General features: G+C 61.3%; 3 protein-coding genes across 23 annotated transcripts in view; 1 reads left to right on the forward strand and 2 right to left on the reverse strand.

Moving 5' to 3' along the window:
- The window catches only part of ANKS3 (ankyrin repeat and sterile alpha motif domain containing 3), a 40,054-nt gene extending 31,553 nt beyond the window's left edge, over positions 1–8,501 (forward strand). For 5 of the 12 annotated variants that reach the window (XM_045993002.1, XM_045992991.1, XM_045992993.1 and 2 more), the window contains 10 exons: positions 244–402; positions 2,050–2,187; positions 2,738–3,279; positions 5,413–5,537; positions 6,030–6,171; positions 6,621–6,793; positions 7,158–7,246; positions 7,691–7,774; positions 7,983–8,074; positions 8,148–8,501. In XM_045993002.1, coding sequence (XP_045848958.1) covers positions 244–402; positions 2,050–2,187; positions 2,738–3,279; positions 5,413–5,537; positions 6,030–6,171; positions 6,621–6,793; positions 7,158–7,246; positions 7,691–7,774; positions 7,983–8,062 — 1,532 coding nt within the window. In that variant the 3' untranslated portion in view covers positions 8,063–8,074; positions 8,148–8,501. Of the gene's footprint in view, positions 1–243; positions 403–2,049; positions 2,188–2,737; positions 3,280–5,412; positions 5,538–6,029; positions 6,172–6,620; positions 6,794–7,135; positions 7,834–7,982; positions 8,075–8,147 lie in introns of those variants that run through there. The other 7 variants (XM_045992998.1, XM_045992992.1, XR_006816643.1 and 4 more) reach the window with 7 other exon arrangements.
- A 440-nt stretch (positions 8,502–8,941) lies between these two features.
- Positions 8,942–11,340, reverse strand: NUDT16L1 (nudix hydrolase 16 like 1). Of its 3 annotated transcripts, none has more exons than XM_045993014.1 (4): positions 11,177–11,340; positions 10,823–11,083; positions 9,906–10,128; positions 8,942–9,072 (listed from the first exon to the last, which is right to left on the reverse strand). In XM_045993014.1, exons 1-3 carry the CDS (start codon positions 11,324–11,326, stop codon positions 9,907–9,909), a joined length of 633 nt encoding a protein of 210 aa, XP_045848970.1. In that variant the 5' UTR covers positions 11,327–11,340; the 3' UTR covers positions 8,942–9,072; position 9,906. The 3 variants fall into 3 exon arrangements, with proteins under 3 accessions (XP_045848970.1, XP_045848969.1, XP_045848968.1); XM_045993013.1 differs by having other exon boundaries at positions 8,943–9,077; XM_045993012.1 differs by lacking the exon at positions 8,942–9,072 and having other exon boundaries at positions 9,948–10,128; positions 10,753–11,083.
- A 1,218-nt stretch (positions 11,341–12,558) lies between these two features.
- The window catches only part of MGRN1 (mahogunin ring finger 1), a 57,321-nt gene continuing 51,194 nt past the window's right edge, over positions 12,559–18,685 (reverse strand). For 3 of the 8 annotated variants that reach the window (XM_045993009.1, XM_045993008.1, XM_045993004.1), the window contains 2 exons: positions 17,398–17,442; positions 13,927–15,690 (listed from right to left, as the gene is read on the reverse strand). In XM_045993009.1, the coding sequence (XP_045848965.1) occupies positions 17,402–17,442 (41 nt within the window). In that variant the 3' untranslated portion in view covers positions 13,927–15,690; positions 17,398–17,401. Of the gene's footprint in view, positions 12,674–13,796; positions 13,892–13,926; positions 15,691–17,397; positions 17,443–18,685 lie in introns of those variants that run through there. The other 5 variants (XM_045993006.1, XM_045993005.1, XM_045993003.1 and 2 more) reach the window with 3 other exon arrangements.

Below are 18,685 nucleotides of genomic sequence, written 5' to 3' on the forward strand. Positions count from 1 at the left end.
TGACAGACTGTCTCAGTTGAGACTCCTGCTTAGCGAGCTTGCTTCCTCCCCGAGCTCCCTCCGGCCCTCTGAACGGTGGACTGGCCCACGGTGGCACTGCTTTCTAGTGGTGTCCTGGGAAACAGTTTCTTCTTCTTAACGTGAGAAAACCAATTATGCTGATTTTATTCCCACGTACTATGAGGATTACTAAATTAGTCCATCACTGAACAAAGTATCCTAATTCTGGGGTTTGACCTGCAGACAAATTTGAAGACCTAAGCTCTTCGGATGAATCCTGCCCCGTTCCCCAGAGACAGCGGCCCTGTCGGAAGAAGGGCCTCAGCATCCATGAGGGGCCTCGAGCCTTGGCCAGGATCACAGCCATCGGACTTGCGGGCAAGATGCAGCAGCCCTGCCGTGGTGAGTCCCCCACCTCCTGCTGGCTCCTCGGCGGTGCATCCCCAGATGCCGGCCTGATGCGACCAAGCAGTTCTCGGCCCTCGGACTGTGGGCCCTGGGGGCTGCGGCTCACAGATCAGAACTGATGACAGGGATAGGAAGACTCGGATCGCTGGCTTCTGGGTTCATCCTTTGATCTTCCTTTCCAGGGGTTACGTTACAAATAGAACTTTCTCTCCAGCAGCGGAAATACAGCGAAGCTGGGGTTTCCTCTATCGTGTGATAGGTCAGCTAGTGCAGAGAAAACACTGAAGTCCGGACTCGTGCCCTTCACCAGCTGCAGCTGGCTGTGTTTCTGGGCAGGCTGTTTCTCCCCGTGCTAGACTGGAGCGGTTTTGGGCGGTACACTTGGTGGCTAGTAGTGAGTTTTCTCTCCTGTCGGCAGCGCCTCATGGGGGGCACAGGGGCGTTGACGCTCGCTGTGGCCTGACCCAGGGATCAGTCTTAGGTGTGAGTTACCTCTTCGATGTCTGTCACCCAGCAGTGGCCAGGCCAGTCCTGCTGGTCTAGCAAGCTGGGTGGATGGGCCCATCTCGTGAGCGAGTGCCCCCGGGGCTTAGAAACCGACTTTCCCAGTCACAGGACACCTTGCTTCGGTCAAGAATACAGACTCCATTGCCTCCCGTGACCTTCAGCGCTGGGTTGAGAGCTCTAGGCCCACCTTTTCCCATCAGCCGCAGAGCGGTGGGCTGGCTGGGCCACTGGGGAAGCTGCCCCCAGCCGTGGTCAGGCTGCTGCAGGGTGACCGCCTGCCTCCTCCCCCGTGGAGCACGCTCGTGAGCACGCAGCTCCGGGGTATTTGGCTGGGTGCTTCTGTAGTGGGTGGGGGGACGGTTACTAACTTGTGTTGCTGCACCACAGGAGCTTTTGAAAACGGAATTCGTTGGAGTTGCCAAAATCATCTGGCCGAAGCCCATTTATACCCATCTTTTTACGCACCCACACAGGCAGAAAAACATTTACCTAAGAATGATGCTCATTGTTCCTTAGTTGTGCCATTTCCTTACACCTTGTGATACTTAAATTCCCTGTGTGTGGTGTATTCTCTTTGCCAGTGATCAGAGAACATTCTCGTGCAGGCAGATGCGTTCAGGGGTTATGTGAACTTGGTGTTACTGCGTTAATCTTTAGCCGGGGGCCTCCTCCGCCTCCCTGCTCAGCCAGATCTCTCTGACTGGGGCTGACTAGATGTCTGTGGTGAAAAGTCGCAGGGAGCGTGAAGGCTGGTGTGTGTGACATCTCGTTCCCAGCTGTGAGGAATACTTAGTGTCTGGTTTGCCTTCGGCTCAGGAACCTGTCAGCACAGCTCACCGTCCCCTGCTCTCTCCACCTGGAAAGGCAGCACGGGGTGATGGAGGGGCGCCAGGTCGCCGCGTGTCCTTGCCGGGACACAGACTGGTCCCCACGCCCCTCACGGTCTTTCCTCACCTGCAGAGCGTGCCGTGGGGTGCCGACGGGGGAACGGCCATTTAGACGGAACTGTCTTTCTGCTTGCCTGAATCCCGGGCTGTCCCTCCCACTGAAGTTCCTCTGCGGAGGCTGGATTTGTTAGGAGGAAGTCGCCTCTTTTGTGCTCATGTGGGTTTACATGCCCTTTTCTGTCCACAGAGCAGGTGCCTCTGCCGGGCTACGTCACCTTCAACAGCAGCGACGAGAACCCGCTGGCGGCGGGAGGCCTCTGCTATAGGGACGTCACCTCCCCGATCAACGACCGGGACGTGGAGAGCAGCAGCAGCAGCAGTCGGGGTGAGTGCGCCCGGCCCCGCCCGGCTGGGGGCTCTGCTGGGGCGGCAGTTCCCCGGGCACGGCCCGCCATCCCCCAGCGGGGACACAGACTGTGGCGGCCCAGCCAGCAGAGAGCAGGGGGTGAAGGATCCCGCAGGGCCTGGCTTTCATGAGGACTGAAAAGCCGGTGGCGGAGACAGATGAGCGGGGTCGGGGGGAGCTTCTGACCCAGGGTGTCTCGGGGCCGGATCCCGGGGATCACTGCAGACAGGTTAGCTCCTTGCCTGGTGCGCCCTCGCGGAGATGGCTCTTCTGTTACAGGCATCGCTTATTCGGGAGCTGGGCGGGGGAGTGCCCGGTGGGCCGGGCCGCCCTAGATGGGTGCTTGCATTTATCAGCGAACCCATCGGGCAAAACTCCTGTGCACGTGTTAGGGTGGGAGGGCTCGAGCCGGGCCTCGGAGGAGAACAGGGAACTATTTGAGGAGCTGATGGAGGCAGGGGTGCAGGGCCCTGGGGAGGCCTCGCGCAGGAGACCTGTGGTCAGCTGCCCTCGTCTTCCCTGTTGTCAGAAGAGCGCGCCCTCTGTGCCAGCCTGGGGGCCGGGGGGCGCAGCAGCAGCAGCGAGGGCCTGACCAGAGCCCCCGGAGTCAGCAGCGAGGCGTCGCTGGAGAGCAACGAGGTGAAGCTTTTCTTCATCTCCCACCTCCCTCCCCTTCCTTGGTGTCGTGGGGGCTGCCCCCTTGGAGAGGGCAAGTCTGGTGACAAGGACCTCCTGCGAGGCAGACACGCAGCGTCCTGGGCCGCCCTCTGTGAGCCCCGCCCGCCCTGCAGGTCACCTAGGAAGCCTCCCTGTGGCTGGTGGGTGTGGGGGGCAGAGTGGCTGCAGCCGCGTAAGCTGGGAGCCCCGCAGTGTTCACGTGAAGCACACTTCTCGCCGCAGGATTCGGATCATGCCTGTCAGAGTTCGGTTCGCAAGCAAACTAAAAGCTACATGAAGACCAAGAATCGTTACAGCAACAGCGCCAGCCAGTGGCCTCCCGGCACTCCCGGGGCAGCCTCTTCCCCAGGATCCATACCCCAGACGGAGAGGTGCCCCCATTCAGGACCTCAGGTAAGGGCCGCGGGGACACCAGCAGTTAGACGTCGGGTGCTCCGCGAGGCCCGCACTGAACACGTGCGACGGGCAGGCGCTGGTGAGAGCGGAGCGAGCCGACGGTCCCCCCAGATCGTCTGTGGAGCTCGTCGGGCGGAGACGCTCCCGAGGGCTCCAGGAGCGGGCTGCAAGGTTTCTGTTCCATCCCTTTCCATAGGAAGACTCTCTCTCTCTCCCCTTGCTTTCCATACTTGACTTAGCCTCCCTGAGGCTGGGGAGGAGAAGAACAGGGCCAGCTGCACAGCGGTGCGTGCGGAAGTCAGGGACAGGGTGCGTGTGAAGCAGACAGAAAGTGGCACTTAAGGAAAACCGCCATCTCTGCCTTCCTCGTCGTGGGTCCCTCTGGCCGACCAGCTTCTCAGGGTTCTGGGTACGGCACAGCAGCTCACCTCCCCGTTTGCCACGTTCTCCTGCCCTCTGTGGGCATAAGTGGCACAAAGATGAGAGAGAGAAGTCCATTTTCGCCATTTATTAAGGTCACAGCCCTGCTGTTCCCTGGAAGCCTGCGGTTCCGCCAGCTTCTCTGGGTGGCCCCTCCGGGAGCTCTCTCCAGGGCCGTGCTTCCGGGCTCGGTGAACAGCTGCATCTTTCAGTTCCTTAAATACATGTCGATGGGCCGGGGGGCGGGGGGGCAGTGGGAGACTTAAGGCCGTTTGAGAAAGTAGGTTCGGACAAACGGCAGAGAAACAACCTTTGAAAGCAAGAAACTGGCAGAAGTAGTCAGAATGACTTTTTTCAAGACTCTGTGAACCACCCAGAAGTTTGGAGCAACTTGGAAATGTTGATTCAGCAGAAGCGGCTGACGTGCCTGCACCCCACGCTCCCGTCGCAGGGCCGGGGTCACTGTGACGGCCACGCCAGGGGCTCCCCAGAGTTTCTTTCTCAACGAGTCAGCATTATCGGATGTGTGGGACGACTCCCCAGCTTACAGAACTGACTCACTGACACCTCGTCTACGCAATGCAGCAGAAGCCCTCTCCTCGCAGAAAGTGCTGAACGTAATTACAGGCGCGTGTCTTAACTTTGCAGCTGCCTGAGGTGCTGGATAATAGTTGGGGCAAAGAAGATTAATCACAAAGCTGAAAAGGAAAGGTAGGGAATGAGATGTCCACAGGAGCTTTGTAGAGCTCTGACAGGGTCCTGGGGATCTGGGAGGCCACAGACGTGCTCAGGGCTGTGCTCCATGTACAGCCAGGAAAGACGTGAAAACGCATCTGATGGCCGGAAGGGAAGACTAGGGGACGACTGTCATCTGCCCGGCTGGGTGTCGAAGCTGTGTTCCAAGCCTACAGAGCTACGCAGCAAAGCGGGGAGACTGATTTGTCTCTGGTGTTTAAGGAGATCTGTCCAGTCCTTAGCTGACCACTATGCTAGCCAAGGAGAGACTTCTGTGGCCACATGAGACTTTACAGAAAAGACACGAAACAATGTCTGCACCAAGCAGCAGCAATAGACCGTGGAGAGGGAGGAGAATTCCGTCTCCAGAGCCTCCACAGGAAGACAGCCAGTGCAGGGAGGGGGGCTGGGAGCCCTAAGTGGGTTGAACTCCGATCCATAGCTAGACTTTAAGTAATGAAACTGTCCAGAAACAAAAGGAGAATTTGAAGGGAACAAGAGAGAAGGGAGTCTCTTACACAAAAGGAACTCTCCTAAGATTACCAATTTCCCATCAGAAACCAAGGGACCTAGAAGACATCTGATGACCGAGTCAAAGTAATAAGAAAAAAAAACCCACAAAACTCAAGCAGAAATGCTATACCCAAGCAAAAACTATCCTTCACAAGTGAAGGAGCAATTCAGACAGTCGCAGGGAAACAAAGACTAAGAGTTTGTTGCTACTGGACCCGCCCCCCAAGCAACACGACGGCGGTCCAGGCTGAGGTGGTCTGGACACCCTGCTCTGCCCGATGGCACTGGTGCGGGGGGGGGGGGGGGGCTCCTGGAGAGGCAGCACCTCCCGCTGGGGAACTTGGGGGACTGACAGACTCGCACGCGCGTCAGGAGGGCTCTGCGCCGCAGCAGTGCCTTAGTCGTCCCGCATCTCGGGGCCCCACCCGTCCTCTGACCCGCCCTGGCTCCTTTGCCCTCCAGGACCTCGCCACGCTGCTGGAGCAGATCGGGTGTCGGAAGTACCTGCAGGTGTTCGAGGAGCAGGACGTGGACCTCCGCATCTTCCTGACCCTCACGGAGAGCGACCTGAAGGAAATCGGCATCACGTGAGTGCAGAGGGGCCCTTCGTGGCCACGGGCCCCTCATTTCCCCCAGCCTGAAGGGGCTAGCTTAGCTCCCAGTGTCCCAGGTTGGGGTGGAACGAGCCGCCCTGTCTGGAAGTCTGCTCGCTCCTGCAGCCGGCCGGCCTCTCCGGCCCTCAGGCTGGCCCGCTGCCGCTGCTGTGCTCAGGGCATCCGGACGTTTGCTGTCCACTTCTGAGAGCGTCCCAAGTTGGTGGGAGACCGTGCACAGCCTGGCCCGAGCCGGCCTGAGCTCCCTGTTGAGTGAAAGCAGAAGCCAGGCAGGGGAAGGAAGCAGGCAGGGGAGGTCAGCCCCAACCAGGGTCACTTCGGAGAACCCTTTGTTTCTGTCATCTGCCCCAGGATCCTGGGGGCCCCTCTCTCCTTCAAAGCTGGGACCTTTCCTAGGGGACTGTCTTGGTGGAAGGACGGTGCACGGCACCCCTGTGCGCACCCCTCTCTCCTTCACCCCTACAGCTTGTTTGGGCCGAAGAGGAAGATGACCTCTGCCATCGCCCGCTGGCACAGCAGCGCCCGTCCCCCCAGCGATGCCCTGGAGCTGGCCTATGCCGACCGGCTCGAAGCGGAGATGCAGGAGCTTGCCATCCAGCTGCACAAAGTAGGTGGTGAGCCGGGGAGGGGCCGGGCAGACCCACCTGCAGAGAAGGACGCAGAGTGGAGAGCCAGCAGCGGGGACGCTTACCCAGGGTCAGCAGGGAGAAGCAGCCGGGACAGGCAGTGGGACAGTAAGGGCAGAAAGCGTTACTGCTCCTGTTCAAAGAGGAGACCCGGAGGCCGGAGCTCAGAGGGACGTAGAAGATAAAGGGGGAGGGCAGAGGACGAGCAGCTGGCGCAGACGCCACAGCCCTTGAGGGAAGGGACCCAAAGCAGAGGAGGCTCCATCTGGAGACAGGCATCCCCTTCCTCCAATCCAGGAGAGCGGGAGTTGAGCACCAATGGAAACGGCAGAAAGAGAACCGGGGTTGGGGGGACCCAGCCCAAGCGGCCCTGGCCTCAAATCCCCCCCGGCTCACTTACCCACCCCGTGTCCTGCCTCTCCCACTGCAGCGCTGTGAGGAGGTGGAGGCCATGCGGGGCCAGGTGTCGCAGGAGCAGGAGCTGCGCGCGGTGGTGGAGAGCTGCCTCCTGGAGCAGGACGGTGCCCGGAAGGACGTGCACGCCCAGCTGCAGGAGACCTGGGCCCTCGCCCGGGACGCCGCGCTCGTCTTGGAGCAGCTGCGGTGAGTGGGTATCTGAGCGGTCCCAGGCCCAGGCCGGACCCGGAGTCACTGATGCCTGCCCGATGCCCTTCAACCAAGGGCTTGATTTTAGGGTCTCTTGGGATCACTCACTGCCCTCCTCCGTGCTGTTCTGGCTTCGCCTTTCTGCAGGGCAGACCCAGGCAGCAGTAGGGCCCCGAGAGCCTGCACGCAGTGTGCAACTCACCTCTGCCTGTGGCTCAGGTCTTGGGAGCCTGCCACAAAGGCAGAGCCCCACCTGATAGGGAGATGGGCCAGGAGTGGGGGTGTCTGCCACCCCCTAGGGCCAGGCGAGGCACTACTGCCAGGCCTCTCCCTCACCAGCATCTGGTCGTGTGTCTGACAGAGCCTGTCAAGCGGAGCTGTCAGCCAGAGTGAAGCAGGAGGTGTCCACCCGAGGGTCCCCCCTGGGCAGAGCCCTCCTCCCCACCGCTGGTAAGAACAGTGTCCGGCCCCGGATCACATAGACGCTGCCCTAGGCCCAGTGCTAACCACCTGTTCCAGCGGGATCACACTCCCTGCTGCCCTCCTCCATACCATCTTCTCCCCGATTTCCTCCCCCTGGTGGGAGGCCAAGCCCTTGGGCTCTAGCTGTCTGTGCTATCCAGGATCTCAGGTGACTTCTGCAGCCTACAGCTGGGGCTACCCCAGGACGAAACCTCACTGTAGGCCAGGACCCCTCACGCTTTCATTCCTGGGGTAGGGCCCAGACTGACCATTAGTGCTTTGAAGAACAGTGGGAGAATACATTTGGTATAACAAGGCGGTCAGGCAGGAACCGACAGCTCAGTGGGTCCCCTGGCCGCAGCAGCTCAGGACAGAGGTAAGACCTGCGGTGACCACACCGACCCTAGGCCTACCTGGCTCTCTGCTCCACAGATCCCAGCGGCTGGCAGGCCTCGCTGCAGACTCTGAGCCTCCCTGAGCTGTCAGGAGCACTGGAGGACCGAGTCCAGGAAATGGGTGAGTCTCCAGGAAGGCAGCCAGTGGCCTCACCCACACCAGGGGCCAAAAGTGGGTGAATAGGGAGAGCCCTGCCTGGTCAGCTCCAACCCCTGGGTCAGCGCTGCCCTAGCCTACTATCCCTCACGGTCACACAGTCCTAGGCACCCCCCCCCATGCCCCTTCTTCTCAGACTTGCAAAGCAGTAACTAACTGCTCCCATCCTCAGGGCGAGTGCTATGCTCAGTGACCCAGAGCTTGGAGAAGCTGCAAGTGCTGAACGGGAAGGAGAACTGGCGGGAGCCTTAGCTGGGAGGGACGGTGAGTGTCCGTCCGGCCAGGCCCCGGGCTGCGAGAGCAGGGCGCCCTGGGCAGCGGTGAGCTCCCCCTTCAGTCTTCCCTTTCCCTTCTCAGAATCTGACGTTGGGTGACTGATCCACCCTGAAGCTGTGTGCCTGGAAGACAGGAGTGCGGACAGCAAGCAGCTGTGGCGGGCCGGGCCCCAGCGCGCCGGAGGATCCGGCCTCCCGAGCAGCCAGCAGAAGCAGCACAGGGCTGGGGCCGGTGCGAGGAGTGAGGCCCCCACCGAAGCAGGACGTAGGCCTGTAGGCCAGAACGTGGGGGTGAGGCCCAGAGCGGGCAGGGCCATGGTGGGAGAGCGCGAATCCCTGTACACTAGGTGCCCCGTGGAGAGGACTGGCACCTGGAGAGCGTATGTCATTTGCTGGAAAATAAAATGTAAGCTCTGGTGGTGAGGGGCTCCGTCCTGGTCACGCCACACACGCTACTGGCTGACAGACTGAGGCCAGGGGCAAGCCAGGCTGAGACCCCGACTTCAGTAACCCCCTGGGACCCAAGCCCCCTATGTCAGGACAGAGACCACCATGCGCAGAGCAGGGCGGAGCAGCCGACGCCCTCCTGTTCTGTCGGTGCCCTGGAGCTAGGGTTGCCCTTGCTCCCAGCCCCCTCGAGTCCGCAAAAGCGATCTGAAGAGTGACGCACACTCCCAAGCCCCAAGGAAGTAAGAGAGGAACAAGGTACAGGTATTTTATTTACAGAATGAAGTGCCTTTGCCCCACGTGCTGGCCACTTCATCGAGGCTCTAAGGCGGAAAAGGCGCTCAGGCTGGGCCGGAGCACAGCTTTCCTTACCAGGCCAAGCAGGTGCTGTGGAAACTTTGTTAGCTTCACGGAGGAGTCCTTTCGGACATAGGGCCATAGGAGACTGCCAGTGGTGACCTTCGTGTCTGGTGGCTCTGCGGTTGTCATTCTGCACACCTGGCCAGTGCCTCCGTACCATGTCCTGGAGCTGCCCGCAGCCTGTGCTGGGACGGAGAAAGGGAGGCAGAGCAGAGAGCAGTGAGCTCAGCTCAGATGCAGCCTGAAGCCCCGGACCAGGCGCAGGGCCTGTAGCAGCCGGAAGGCGGCAGTCCCACAGCAGCCACACAGGAAGGGGACGGCTCCTCCACCTGAGACAGGAGGGCCCGTGGCAGCACCACGTGGAATGGAGCCCAGCACTCTCGTGCCTGGCTCCCAGCCTTAAGTCCCTGGGTAGTGGACGAAGGGCCCCTCCTGTGCATCCAGCCTCGGGCCTGTGGCCAAGACCACAGAACAGCCTTTCCTGTCCCTTCTCCCTCAACAGGTCCAGCTCCAGCTGGGCCTCCTGGCCCCAGCTAACCTTGGGGACCAAGCCCCAGTGGGGTAAAGGGCTTTCAAGCCTCACTGCCAGTTCATACACCATAGAAAAAATGAACCAAGTAAAGCTAACCATCACCCAAACTAGCAGTCCAGCATTCTGAGCTGAGCCAGCTCTTCCCTCAGCCCTGGGGCTGGCTGGTGACCGGACTCAAAGCATGCTCTGCAAGAATAAAGCGACTTCTCGATGGTCTGTCTACACACCCACCTGGATAAATGGGGGACGCCTCCACCAACCCTCACGTGGAGAGTCCAAGCTTGGGTGGGGTAGGAGAAAACCTCCTAAGCCTGGAAAGCCAGGCCACCTACAGACCAGGGTGGGCTCCCAGGAATCTGGCTGCCACCCAGTCGCTGCTCTAGGCAGTAGAGAGGAGTTGTGAACACAGGAGGAGGCCTTCTCCTAGGAGTTCGGGGCACAGAAGGAGGGGAGGGCAAGAGACGCACGGCATAAACTCAACCTCAGGAGGAAGATGGGAGGAGCTTCTCCAGGGCTTTCTTCTGCTTCTCAGTGGCAGCCGCCAAAGCCTCAGCCAGCTTCTCTTCCGGCATCATGTTGAGCACCTTGAGCGCAAAGAGCAGCTGGTACTTGGCGGTGCTGGTAAAGGCATTGCTCAGGAAGTTGGGAAAGCCACCGACTCGGTCCTTTTGGGTGTAAAGTGGGACTCGCACAAGCCCCAGCACCTGCAGAGAGGAAATCGGAGTGAGACCAGGCCCCCACACCAATGGTGCAGCCCTAGCAGGAGGAGCCTGTGAGCTGCTAGGCCAGGGGAAGGCAGCCAGGTTGCGAAGGCTGTAATGGGGGACCCAAGCAGGGTCTGGTGAGGCAGAAGCCAGCGGTATCTTTGGAGCAGTGCAGCCCCTCAACTCCCCAGGCAACTTTCAAAGCTGACCCCATGCACCCCTGACCACTCTCTGCACTCTCAAGTCCCAGCTCCCATCTGCTGGCAGGAAGCCCCCCAGTTCATACCCCATGCTCCCCCCTCCCAAACATCCCCAGTATAATTCCCACCTCCTCCAGACTATAAAACCGGTAGAAGCCTTCATCACCCAAACCATGAGATCCCAGCCCATGAACCAGCCCTAGTTTCCCTCCTCCCCAGAAGGCACCACCCATCCCGTCCCCCCACCGATCCCACTCCCCACTCCCAGGATTGGCAATGGCAGGCAGCAAGGCAGATGGAACACAGCCCCGAGGGAACCCCATTCCCGGAGCCCCCACCCCTCCCCCCAGACCCCTCTCCCCAATGCTGGAAACAGCGACAGCCCACCCAGCCCGGCCAGGGGACCCTCAGGGGGACGTGTTACCCATCGGTGCCTTCCACGGGGCCAGAGCCAAACCCCGGGGCGGGGGGCGGGGCCCGGGCGGCGGCCCCACCTCCAGGCCGTGATCGCGCGAATGCACCGCGCTGATTTCCACGGCGTGCAGCTGCTCCAGCGTCAGCTGCCGTGCGTACAGGTGCGCCACGACGCGGTGCGGGCCCTCGGTCAGGTGCGAGCTCAGGTAGTCGGCCTCCGTGAGGCGCAGGCAGCCCAGGCCCAGGCCCAGCACCCGGTTCAGACCGTCCTCCAGAGACCAAAAGCGCCGGTCCACGAAGCCCCCGGGAAAACCCAGCAGCCCGTCGAAGCGCATCTGCATCTGCAAGGGAGTCCGGGTCACGGGCGCGGGGTGCGGGGTGCGAGGTGCGAGCGGCGCGCCGTCCCCCGCTCGCCCACCCACCCGCGTCCTCACCAGCACTGAGAAGCGCATAGGGATGCGGCCGAAGAGCTGCCCGGGGTTGGCGGCGTACAGCATGGCGTGGCACGAGTGGCTCCAGCCCGGCCCCAGGCGCATAGCCTCCACCCGGCTGATCTGCTTCAGCTCCGGGACCGCCACCGACATCTTGACACTGCCCCGCCTCGGCCGCGGCGCCGCTCCTTAAGTGCATGCGCGGGCCCGCCCCCGCCGGGCCCGACCAATCCGCAGGAAGCCCCGCCCCTGGACCCGCCCCTCCACCAATTGCCGACGCCCATCGGGGCCGAGCCCTTCCCGGCGCTCCGACGCGTCGTTGAGGCGCGGAAGGGGCGTGTGCAAAGAGAACGGCTGCGCGCGCCCCCGCCCACGGCCCTCGAGACCCAAGACGCCCAGGAGGCACCGCGCCCGCCGAGCTCTCCCGAGATGAGCGGGTTCTCGGGGGTCCTCGGGCTGGCGCTGCTTGCGGTCTGGGGCTCCGACTGCCTGCCATGAGTCCCATGTTCCATGCCTTTCCCCAGCGCCTCCCTGGGAGCGCCGCCCCGCAGGCTTCACACGAGCAGCCCCCGCCCCCCCATGGTGCCTTCACCAGGAGGGCTCCGCGCGGAGCCCGGCGACCTGAAGGCACGACCCTTCCCTGCTCGCGTGCCAGCCAAGCACTCCAAGGTCACTGCCGATCTGCCAGACCCCAAAGAGCAAAGAAAACACAGCGCGACTGAGCTCCAGCTACCCCCGCAGTCCGCGTCCACGCACAGTCCGAGACCCAGTCTGCTGTGGGAGGAAGGACCTTAACTCTGCGCCTAGCATCCCCTATCCCCGCGGTCAGACACCATATGCCAGGCTCGGCTGGAGCAAATGGGGTCTCCCCCATTTTCCAAGGAGAAACTTGAGAAAGGAACAGCACTTGCCTTAAGAGCACTCAGCTGCTGGTGCTGGAGCCAGGATCCCACCCCAGATTTCCACCTTGTCTCCTCCCCAGGGTCCACAACAGAAAACCTCCCAACTTTCACAGAGGAGGAGAGCCTGAAGTACTTACCCTGGGTCTGCTGGAGAAGGAAGTCGCCGGGGGCTTGAGAATACCAGAAGCAGCGTCTAAGAGAGCACCCGGGGGGCTCCTCGGAATCCTGCAGCGGGGCCACTCACTCCGCTCCCAAACTCCACTCTCCCCCGGCCGGCATGGATTTGTCGAGTGAAGGAACCACCATCTGCACTCACAGGACGGGCGCCCCAGCAAGATTTCAGAGAATCATGTTCAACAAGCCAGGGCAAGTGCTGGGGCGGAGAAGGCTGCCCCAAGCAGGGCTGGGGTGGGGGGGGGGCAGGAGAGGAGAGCAGGGGCAGAGGGGTGGGCAAGGGGTTGGAAGGACCCACTAGACACTCACTGACACAGTGAGTCCGGACTGGTACTCTGTCAGAAATGGGAAACAGGCATCCAAAGAGGCAGGCCCTCTCCCCAGCCACGTCCTGGGGTCAGGATTCAGAAGGGGCAACCAGAGCCTGCAGGGAGAAGCCAGATTCCAGGGCAAGTAACCACATCTGAAGGGATGTCAGCGAGGGCGAGCGCCCATCCCAACACAACCACATTTCCAGGCCACAGGCGGCCACTTCATGCCGCAGACCGCGGGCTGGGGGGCAGGGGCACAGAGGAAAGGTACCCCACACCCCAAAGCCCTGCCTGACACAAGATGTTAACACAATTCCTGGTCCGTTGGCGGAAGTGTGGATCCAGCGCTGCCCACGCAGGAATTCATCTGACACGGCGCGCTCTTCTCCCCACCCTGGGACCATGCCAGGCCCAAACACGACGGAGCCGCTGCAGGGCTGAGGACAGCAGGCCTGCCTCGGGGCATGGGCAAGCCAGCTGAGAACGCCCTGGTCTCCTCATTACGCCCGAGTCACAGGGGACCTGAAGAGGCAGCACGGGGGCAGTGCTGCCTGGGAGCTCTGGGCACTCGAGCCTTTCCCTGCTGGGAGGCCGCTGGCTGGGCAGGGAGGCCGGCCACCAAACGTCGCCCTCTAATCCACTGCACACAACAGCTGGGGAGAGTGGCTTCCCTGTGCCAAAACCTCTGACTGTTCTCAGAATAAAACTGTTCTTCCGAGGTCCTGCGGCATCTGCACCCCGACACTCCTTGATCCTGACGCTCCAGCAACCGGAGCCACTGGGTCTTGTTCCTGCTCAGTGGTCGTACGAGGCTCACTGCGGCCTCAGGGCCTTTGTGGGCACCCGGGGGCTCAGCTGAAACACCCCTCAGAGAAGCCCTCCTCCACCACAGGTTAACCCAAGTACCCCGTGGAGCTCCAGCTTGTCACCCGCCGACTCCTCCCACAGCCATCACACGTGGGAAGATTCGGATCACTCGCAGTGTCTCTGGACCTAGAACACAAACTCCCGGGGGCCTGACCCATGCCGGTTTGGGGCACGGTAGGAGCTCAGGACGTATCTGTGAAGACGGGGACGGCTCTGCTCCCAGAAGACGAGCCCCAACCCCGGAGTCCGCGTCACTCCAACCCAGAATCAGCACGGGGACAACCTCAGCTGTGATAAATAGCTGGTCACGCGCTTCACATACCATCTCAGGCCCTGTCGTCCTCGTGCAAGTCACGTGTCACTGACATCTCACACACGGCACGCTCGTGCTGCAGTGGGGGCGCCTAGAGCCGCCAGGAGCCGCTCAGCCGTCCTGCCTCCAGACCAGGAAACAGCCGAGGTCCCTCAGGGCAGTGTGCAGAGGAAGGAGCGGACAAGATATTGCTGCATGATTTTATTACTATAAATATACAGTAAAAACGAACAAAAACTAGCCAATCAGAGTACATCAAATGATAGCACATTAAATCCAAGACAGGCCAGTCTGCATCCTGGCCTTCAAACAGAGTACTGGCACCAATACCAACAGTTAGAGGCCAGGGCTGGCGGGTCAGGAGCAGGAAGGGGCGGGCGGGCGGGAGGGAGGCAGCCAGGCTGCGCGTGCGTGTGTCTGCACCCCTCGGGATGCGCACGGGCATGAGCACACGGCGGGCAGCAGGGGAGGGCAGGGGAGCCAGGGAGTCTGGAGGCTGGGGGAAGCCAGCCTGAGCATGTCTGAGAGCTGTGTCTAGGACAGCACTCTGCTCACAGGCTCAAATGGAGAGATGAGTCCCCTGCTGCTAGTTTCTCTCCTGAGCACCCTGCGGAACGAGCCACAGGGAGGGTGCTGGGGTGGAGGCCAGGGCTTTGCATACACAAGCCGGCTGGGCCACAGGGCTCCATGGACCACTGCCGGCTGCCCCAGAACCATCCGTGCCAGGGCAGCTCCTCAGGAAGCAGGCCGCTCTGCACCCCTCACCCCAGACCAGGAAAGTCTTCCCACCTCAGGGACCTGCACAGACCGCACAGACCACCTGGAAGGGGCAGCTGTCACCTGGGACACCAGGGCTGGATGCCCCCTTTGCCTCTGTCGCCCAGAAAGTTTTGCTTTAAAAAAAAAGGGCAAGGTCACCTCAGACAGGATCGGCCACGTGCATCCCCCAGCCCGGTCCACTACAGGGACCCCAGATAGAACAAGTCAAAGAAAAACCAAGGGACGCTTCGGTGGTCAAGAGGGAGCAGGGAAGCTGCTCCGATCGCTCCCTGGGGCAAGCGGACAGCAGCCCCACAAACCCAGCAGAAAGCCCCTCACCTGCTGGCACCTGCCACATGAGCAAAGCCACTTCAGAAAAGGCGCGCAGGGCCAAGAGGGGCCACCAGTCACTACCTGCTGTCTTGGCCCCTCAGTCGGACCCAGCCCCCAGCCCCCAAGGGCTGAGTGGGCGTGAGTGGGTGCCGGTAGCTACGAGAGGCAGCCTTGCCCCCAGGACTGGAGCAGGAAGGGGAAGAAGCAGCAGAGGGCACGGAACAGCAACAGCCAGGCTGCCAAGGACACAGGCGCAGGGGGGCAGGGGACAGGCACTGTTTCCTTCATTGACCATGACTCGGACCCCACTTCCTTTCCGCCTCGGCCGACAAGACCCTTAGGACATCTCCTGTGAAGACACTGCCTCACCCACCAACAACTTTTCTTCGGAGGATTTGTGCTGAGTTCTTGGGATGTCAAGTCCCCAGTGGCTAGGATGCTGGGAGAAGCCGGTCCAGATGTGGGTGGTCAGGCCCCAGTCCCAGCCACTCAGCCAATGGGGAGTTTGGGGGGAACCTCAGAGCCCAGAACAGAAAGCTGCTGTCCTTCATCTTGTACCATCGACAAATACATCGACTGTAGAAAAAGGAATTTGTCAGAGGAGACAGTCCACTGTGCTCTTCAATCAAGGGTTGTGTGGCCCCTCAGAGCCAGCGGCCACGCAGAGCGTGCAAGACGGGAGAGGCCAGGGGTCACGCGGAATCTGGTGGCCCCCCGGCAAAGTCTGGGGAGCTAAGGGCTCCATGCTGCCAGCCTGGCCAGGCTCTCAAAGTGGGGTCAGCTCAGTGGCCCCAGGGTCAGGCCGGGGTGGGCCAGCAGTACGGAGGCTGTGGGGCGTCTCCATGGAGGTGGACCATCCTGCGGGCAGGAGCAGAGGGAAAAGTGGTCATGGGTGGCCCAGTCACCCACTCAGCCATCGGGCTCAGCTTCCACCAACCATAAGCCCCCCCCCAAGGGCAGGGCCACCCAGCACCCCCCACACTGTGTGTCTGTGGCAGGACCACAGAGAGACCTAGAACTCTAGCCTCAGCAGCGTAAGGGGGGGGGGCCTGTCTCTCCTGGAGCAGAAGCCAGGCAACAGCACGAGCTGATGCCCCAGAATGGAATGCAACGGGTGCCGTGGGCTCCTGCCCCTCGGGGCCTCCTCGCTCACCTGGCCCCTGCTTCCTGGGATCTAACCAGCCACTATCCTTCACCATTGAATTAGACCGGGGCTCGGTCAAGCCCAGGCAGAGGACAGTGCACTTGGACCTGGAGACAACCCTGTGCTCAGAGCAGCCCCCAGAGCCCCACCCTGCCTTCTTCGGAGGCCTCCTGATGCCATGAGGGACTCTGTCCCTGGATGGAGGGTGCCCCCCGGTGACACAAGCCCATAGCAGCGAGTGACCGGCACAACTACCAGAGCTGCAGAGGGACGGCTGCCAGCCACCCGTCCACTGAATACGGGCTCCACGGGGACAGCCTTCAAAGTGCGTGCCCCGTCACCTATGACACAGACCCTGAGGCGGAGGAACTGATTTCTTAGGAACTGTGGCTTGTGTGGGGCATCAGCCCCGCCATGCAGCCTGCAGGCAAAATACAGTTCTCTGGAGCTCAGCCTGACCTCTGCGCATTTTCTGCGTCTGGAAGCTTCACCCAGATCACAGCACTCAACATCCACTGACATGGAGACCGGGGCCGACTTTATAAAGTGTGGGGCCCGACTTCCACAGAGACGAAGATTTGTCAGAAGAAACATTCAAGCAGAACAGGAAAGGTTCGTGTGAGGACACAGATGCAGGGGTCAGAATGAGCGGACACACAGGGAAGCTCGGGACAGCTGGCCAGGAGGGAGGCCGCACCCCGGCCTGGGGCGCATCTCCCCGCAGGGGCTGCAGGGCCCTCAGTGCCAGGATGGGCCCGGAGCGCTCCACCCACACGCGTCTGGGAAAGCTCGGGCCACTGAAGGCACCGGCTTCTCCACCATCGGACTACCCAGAACCACTACTGTCACGTGAAGAAGGGGAAGAAGGTCCTAAATGCAGTCGCCCGTCCAGCTGGTGCTCTGAATGACCTTCTGTGAAACGGTCGTTTGGCAACGTCACCCAGGTAGAGGGCATTTCCCAATCAGGGCAGAGGTCAACCTCCCATGGCTTCCTAGTACACAGATTTCAGCCATGTGCTGGTATTCCGGAAAGTTCCACAGGTAGGCTGGGGGACAGGTTAGTCAGCAGCAATGGGGGTGTCTCAGCAAGGACTAAGTCACCATTCCTGGGACCTTAAAGGCTAACAAAGCCTGCCTGGGCCACCTAGTCCAGACAGAAAGAGCTCCGGCTCCAAAAGTCAGCCAATGTCATACCCCTAGGGACCACCTCTTAGGAGCAAAGGTGTAGCCCGTTTGGAGAGTTCTGGATTCAGAATCTAAGACCCCAGGGAAGACACGGACGTGGAAGAAGCCCAGAAAAGGGCAAGGAACCCGCGGGAGGGAGCAGGAGAGGGCGAGGCAGCTGGGGAGGTCCTCAGTCCAGCACCATCTAGGATGCCCCTCAGAGCCACCCCGCAACATGGATGCAGGCGATCACGTACCAGCTTACTCCTCTATACCAACAGAGCAGGAGTCAGGCCCCAGGGCTGTGCAGAGGAGGAGAGAGATGGAAGCTCAGTTAGCAAAGCACGGACAGACCCACACATTCCGCAGCGGATGCACTGCTTTACGACAAGACTGCCTGCGGGGGGACACATGGGACTAAATGCCCACAGACTCACGTGCTGAAACAAAGGAGAACAGAGCACGGGCCACAGCCCAACGCAGAGGGACTCAGCCCAGGGAAGCGCGCACGGGGCAGAGGTCTGAGCAGGTGGGGTTCACCTTGAGGAAGGGGGACCCCGGGGGGCCCCCGCCCCACAGGACCGCCCATGTCTAGCTTTCCCACACGGATCTGCCCGGCCTCATCATCCCCTATCAACACTGAGAACGCGAAGGTTCGCTACACTGTGCCTGTCCCTCCAGGGGACAGCTGTGCAGCTGCCACGAAGAACAAAGACACCCGTGTGCACGTCCCCGTTCTCGAACGCACCCCGACATGGAAGACGTTTAGCATTCTTTGCTAAGCGAGACCCCGTAGCAGAATAGAACCTGCCGGCTCAGGAATAACGGAAGACAGGGACACGCATGCTCACGACGGTACGCACGTCTGCGAGGCCCCCTGCCCAGCCCCCAGGTACCATCGGCAATGCCCGTGGGGAGCAGCCCCTTGAGGCACACGGCGGTGCCCAGGGCACAGCACGCAGTGTGCACAAGCCAGGGGGTAGGGGGTGTGGGCCCCAGAGCCGCAGCATCACCCTCCCCTTGGGCTCCAGTGGGCCCACAGCTCTGTGGCTGGATTCCGGCTTCGGCGGCCCCAAACACAGATTGCAGCCTCTCCGTTAGCCCCTCCACAGCTGGCCTGCCCCCCCCAACCTGTGGAGCCGAAGGAGGAACATCACTGGCCTGGGGTTGGGGTGAGATAGGCAGAGAGCCTGGTGTCCCCTGTTCTGACCCCCAGACACCGCGGGGCAGGGGCTGGCCCTGCTGGGTGCGCTCAAGGCATCCCTTCAACCACAGGATCACAATTCTTGCTTGTGCTTCTAGGAAGTCCCTCTCTGGGCTCTCCCCATCCACCCCCCCACCAAGCTTGTAATTATATGGAAATCACTGAAGTTCCTTGAAAGAACTTACTGGAATTTTCTGTTGCTCTATGGGACGCTGGTCCTAAACATGGCTTTCACCCATGGGTTTCTCTTGGGGGAGGCCCGTAAGTACTGATGGCACTTACTGCCCTTGCTGTCCCGATGACCGCGCTGCCCTCTGGGCGAACCGGACCCTCTGTCTGCA

The sequence above is a fragment of the Meles meles genome, chromosome 21 (assembly GCF_922984935.1).
Source record: "Meles meles chromosome 21, mMelMel3.1 paternal haplotype, whole genome shotgun sequence".
NCBI classification, from domain to species: Eukaryota; Metazoa; Chordata; class Mammalia; order Carnivora; family Mustelidae; genus Meles; species Meles meles.

What these genes read in the sequence shown, in the direction of transcription:
- NUDT16L1 (XM_045993012.1), bottom strand. Translation starts at nt 11,326, where the DNA reads ATGTCGGTGGCGGTCCCGGAGCTGAAGCAGATCAGCCGGGTGGAGGCT. An exon ending in CTATGCGCTTCTCAGTGCTG is followed by an intron (nt 11,084 to 11,176) that starts GTGAGGACGCGG and finishes ACTCCCTTGCAG; the next exon opens with ATGCAGATGCGCTTCGACGG. An exon ending in CCCGTGGAAGGCACCGATGG is followed by an intron (nt 10,129 to 10,752) that starts GTAACACGTCCC and finishes TCCTCTCTGCAG; the next exon opens with GTGCTGGGGCTTGTGCGAGT.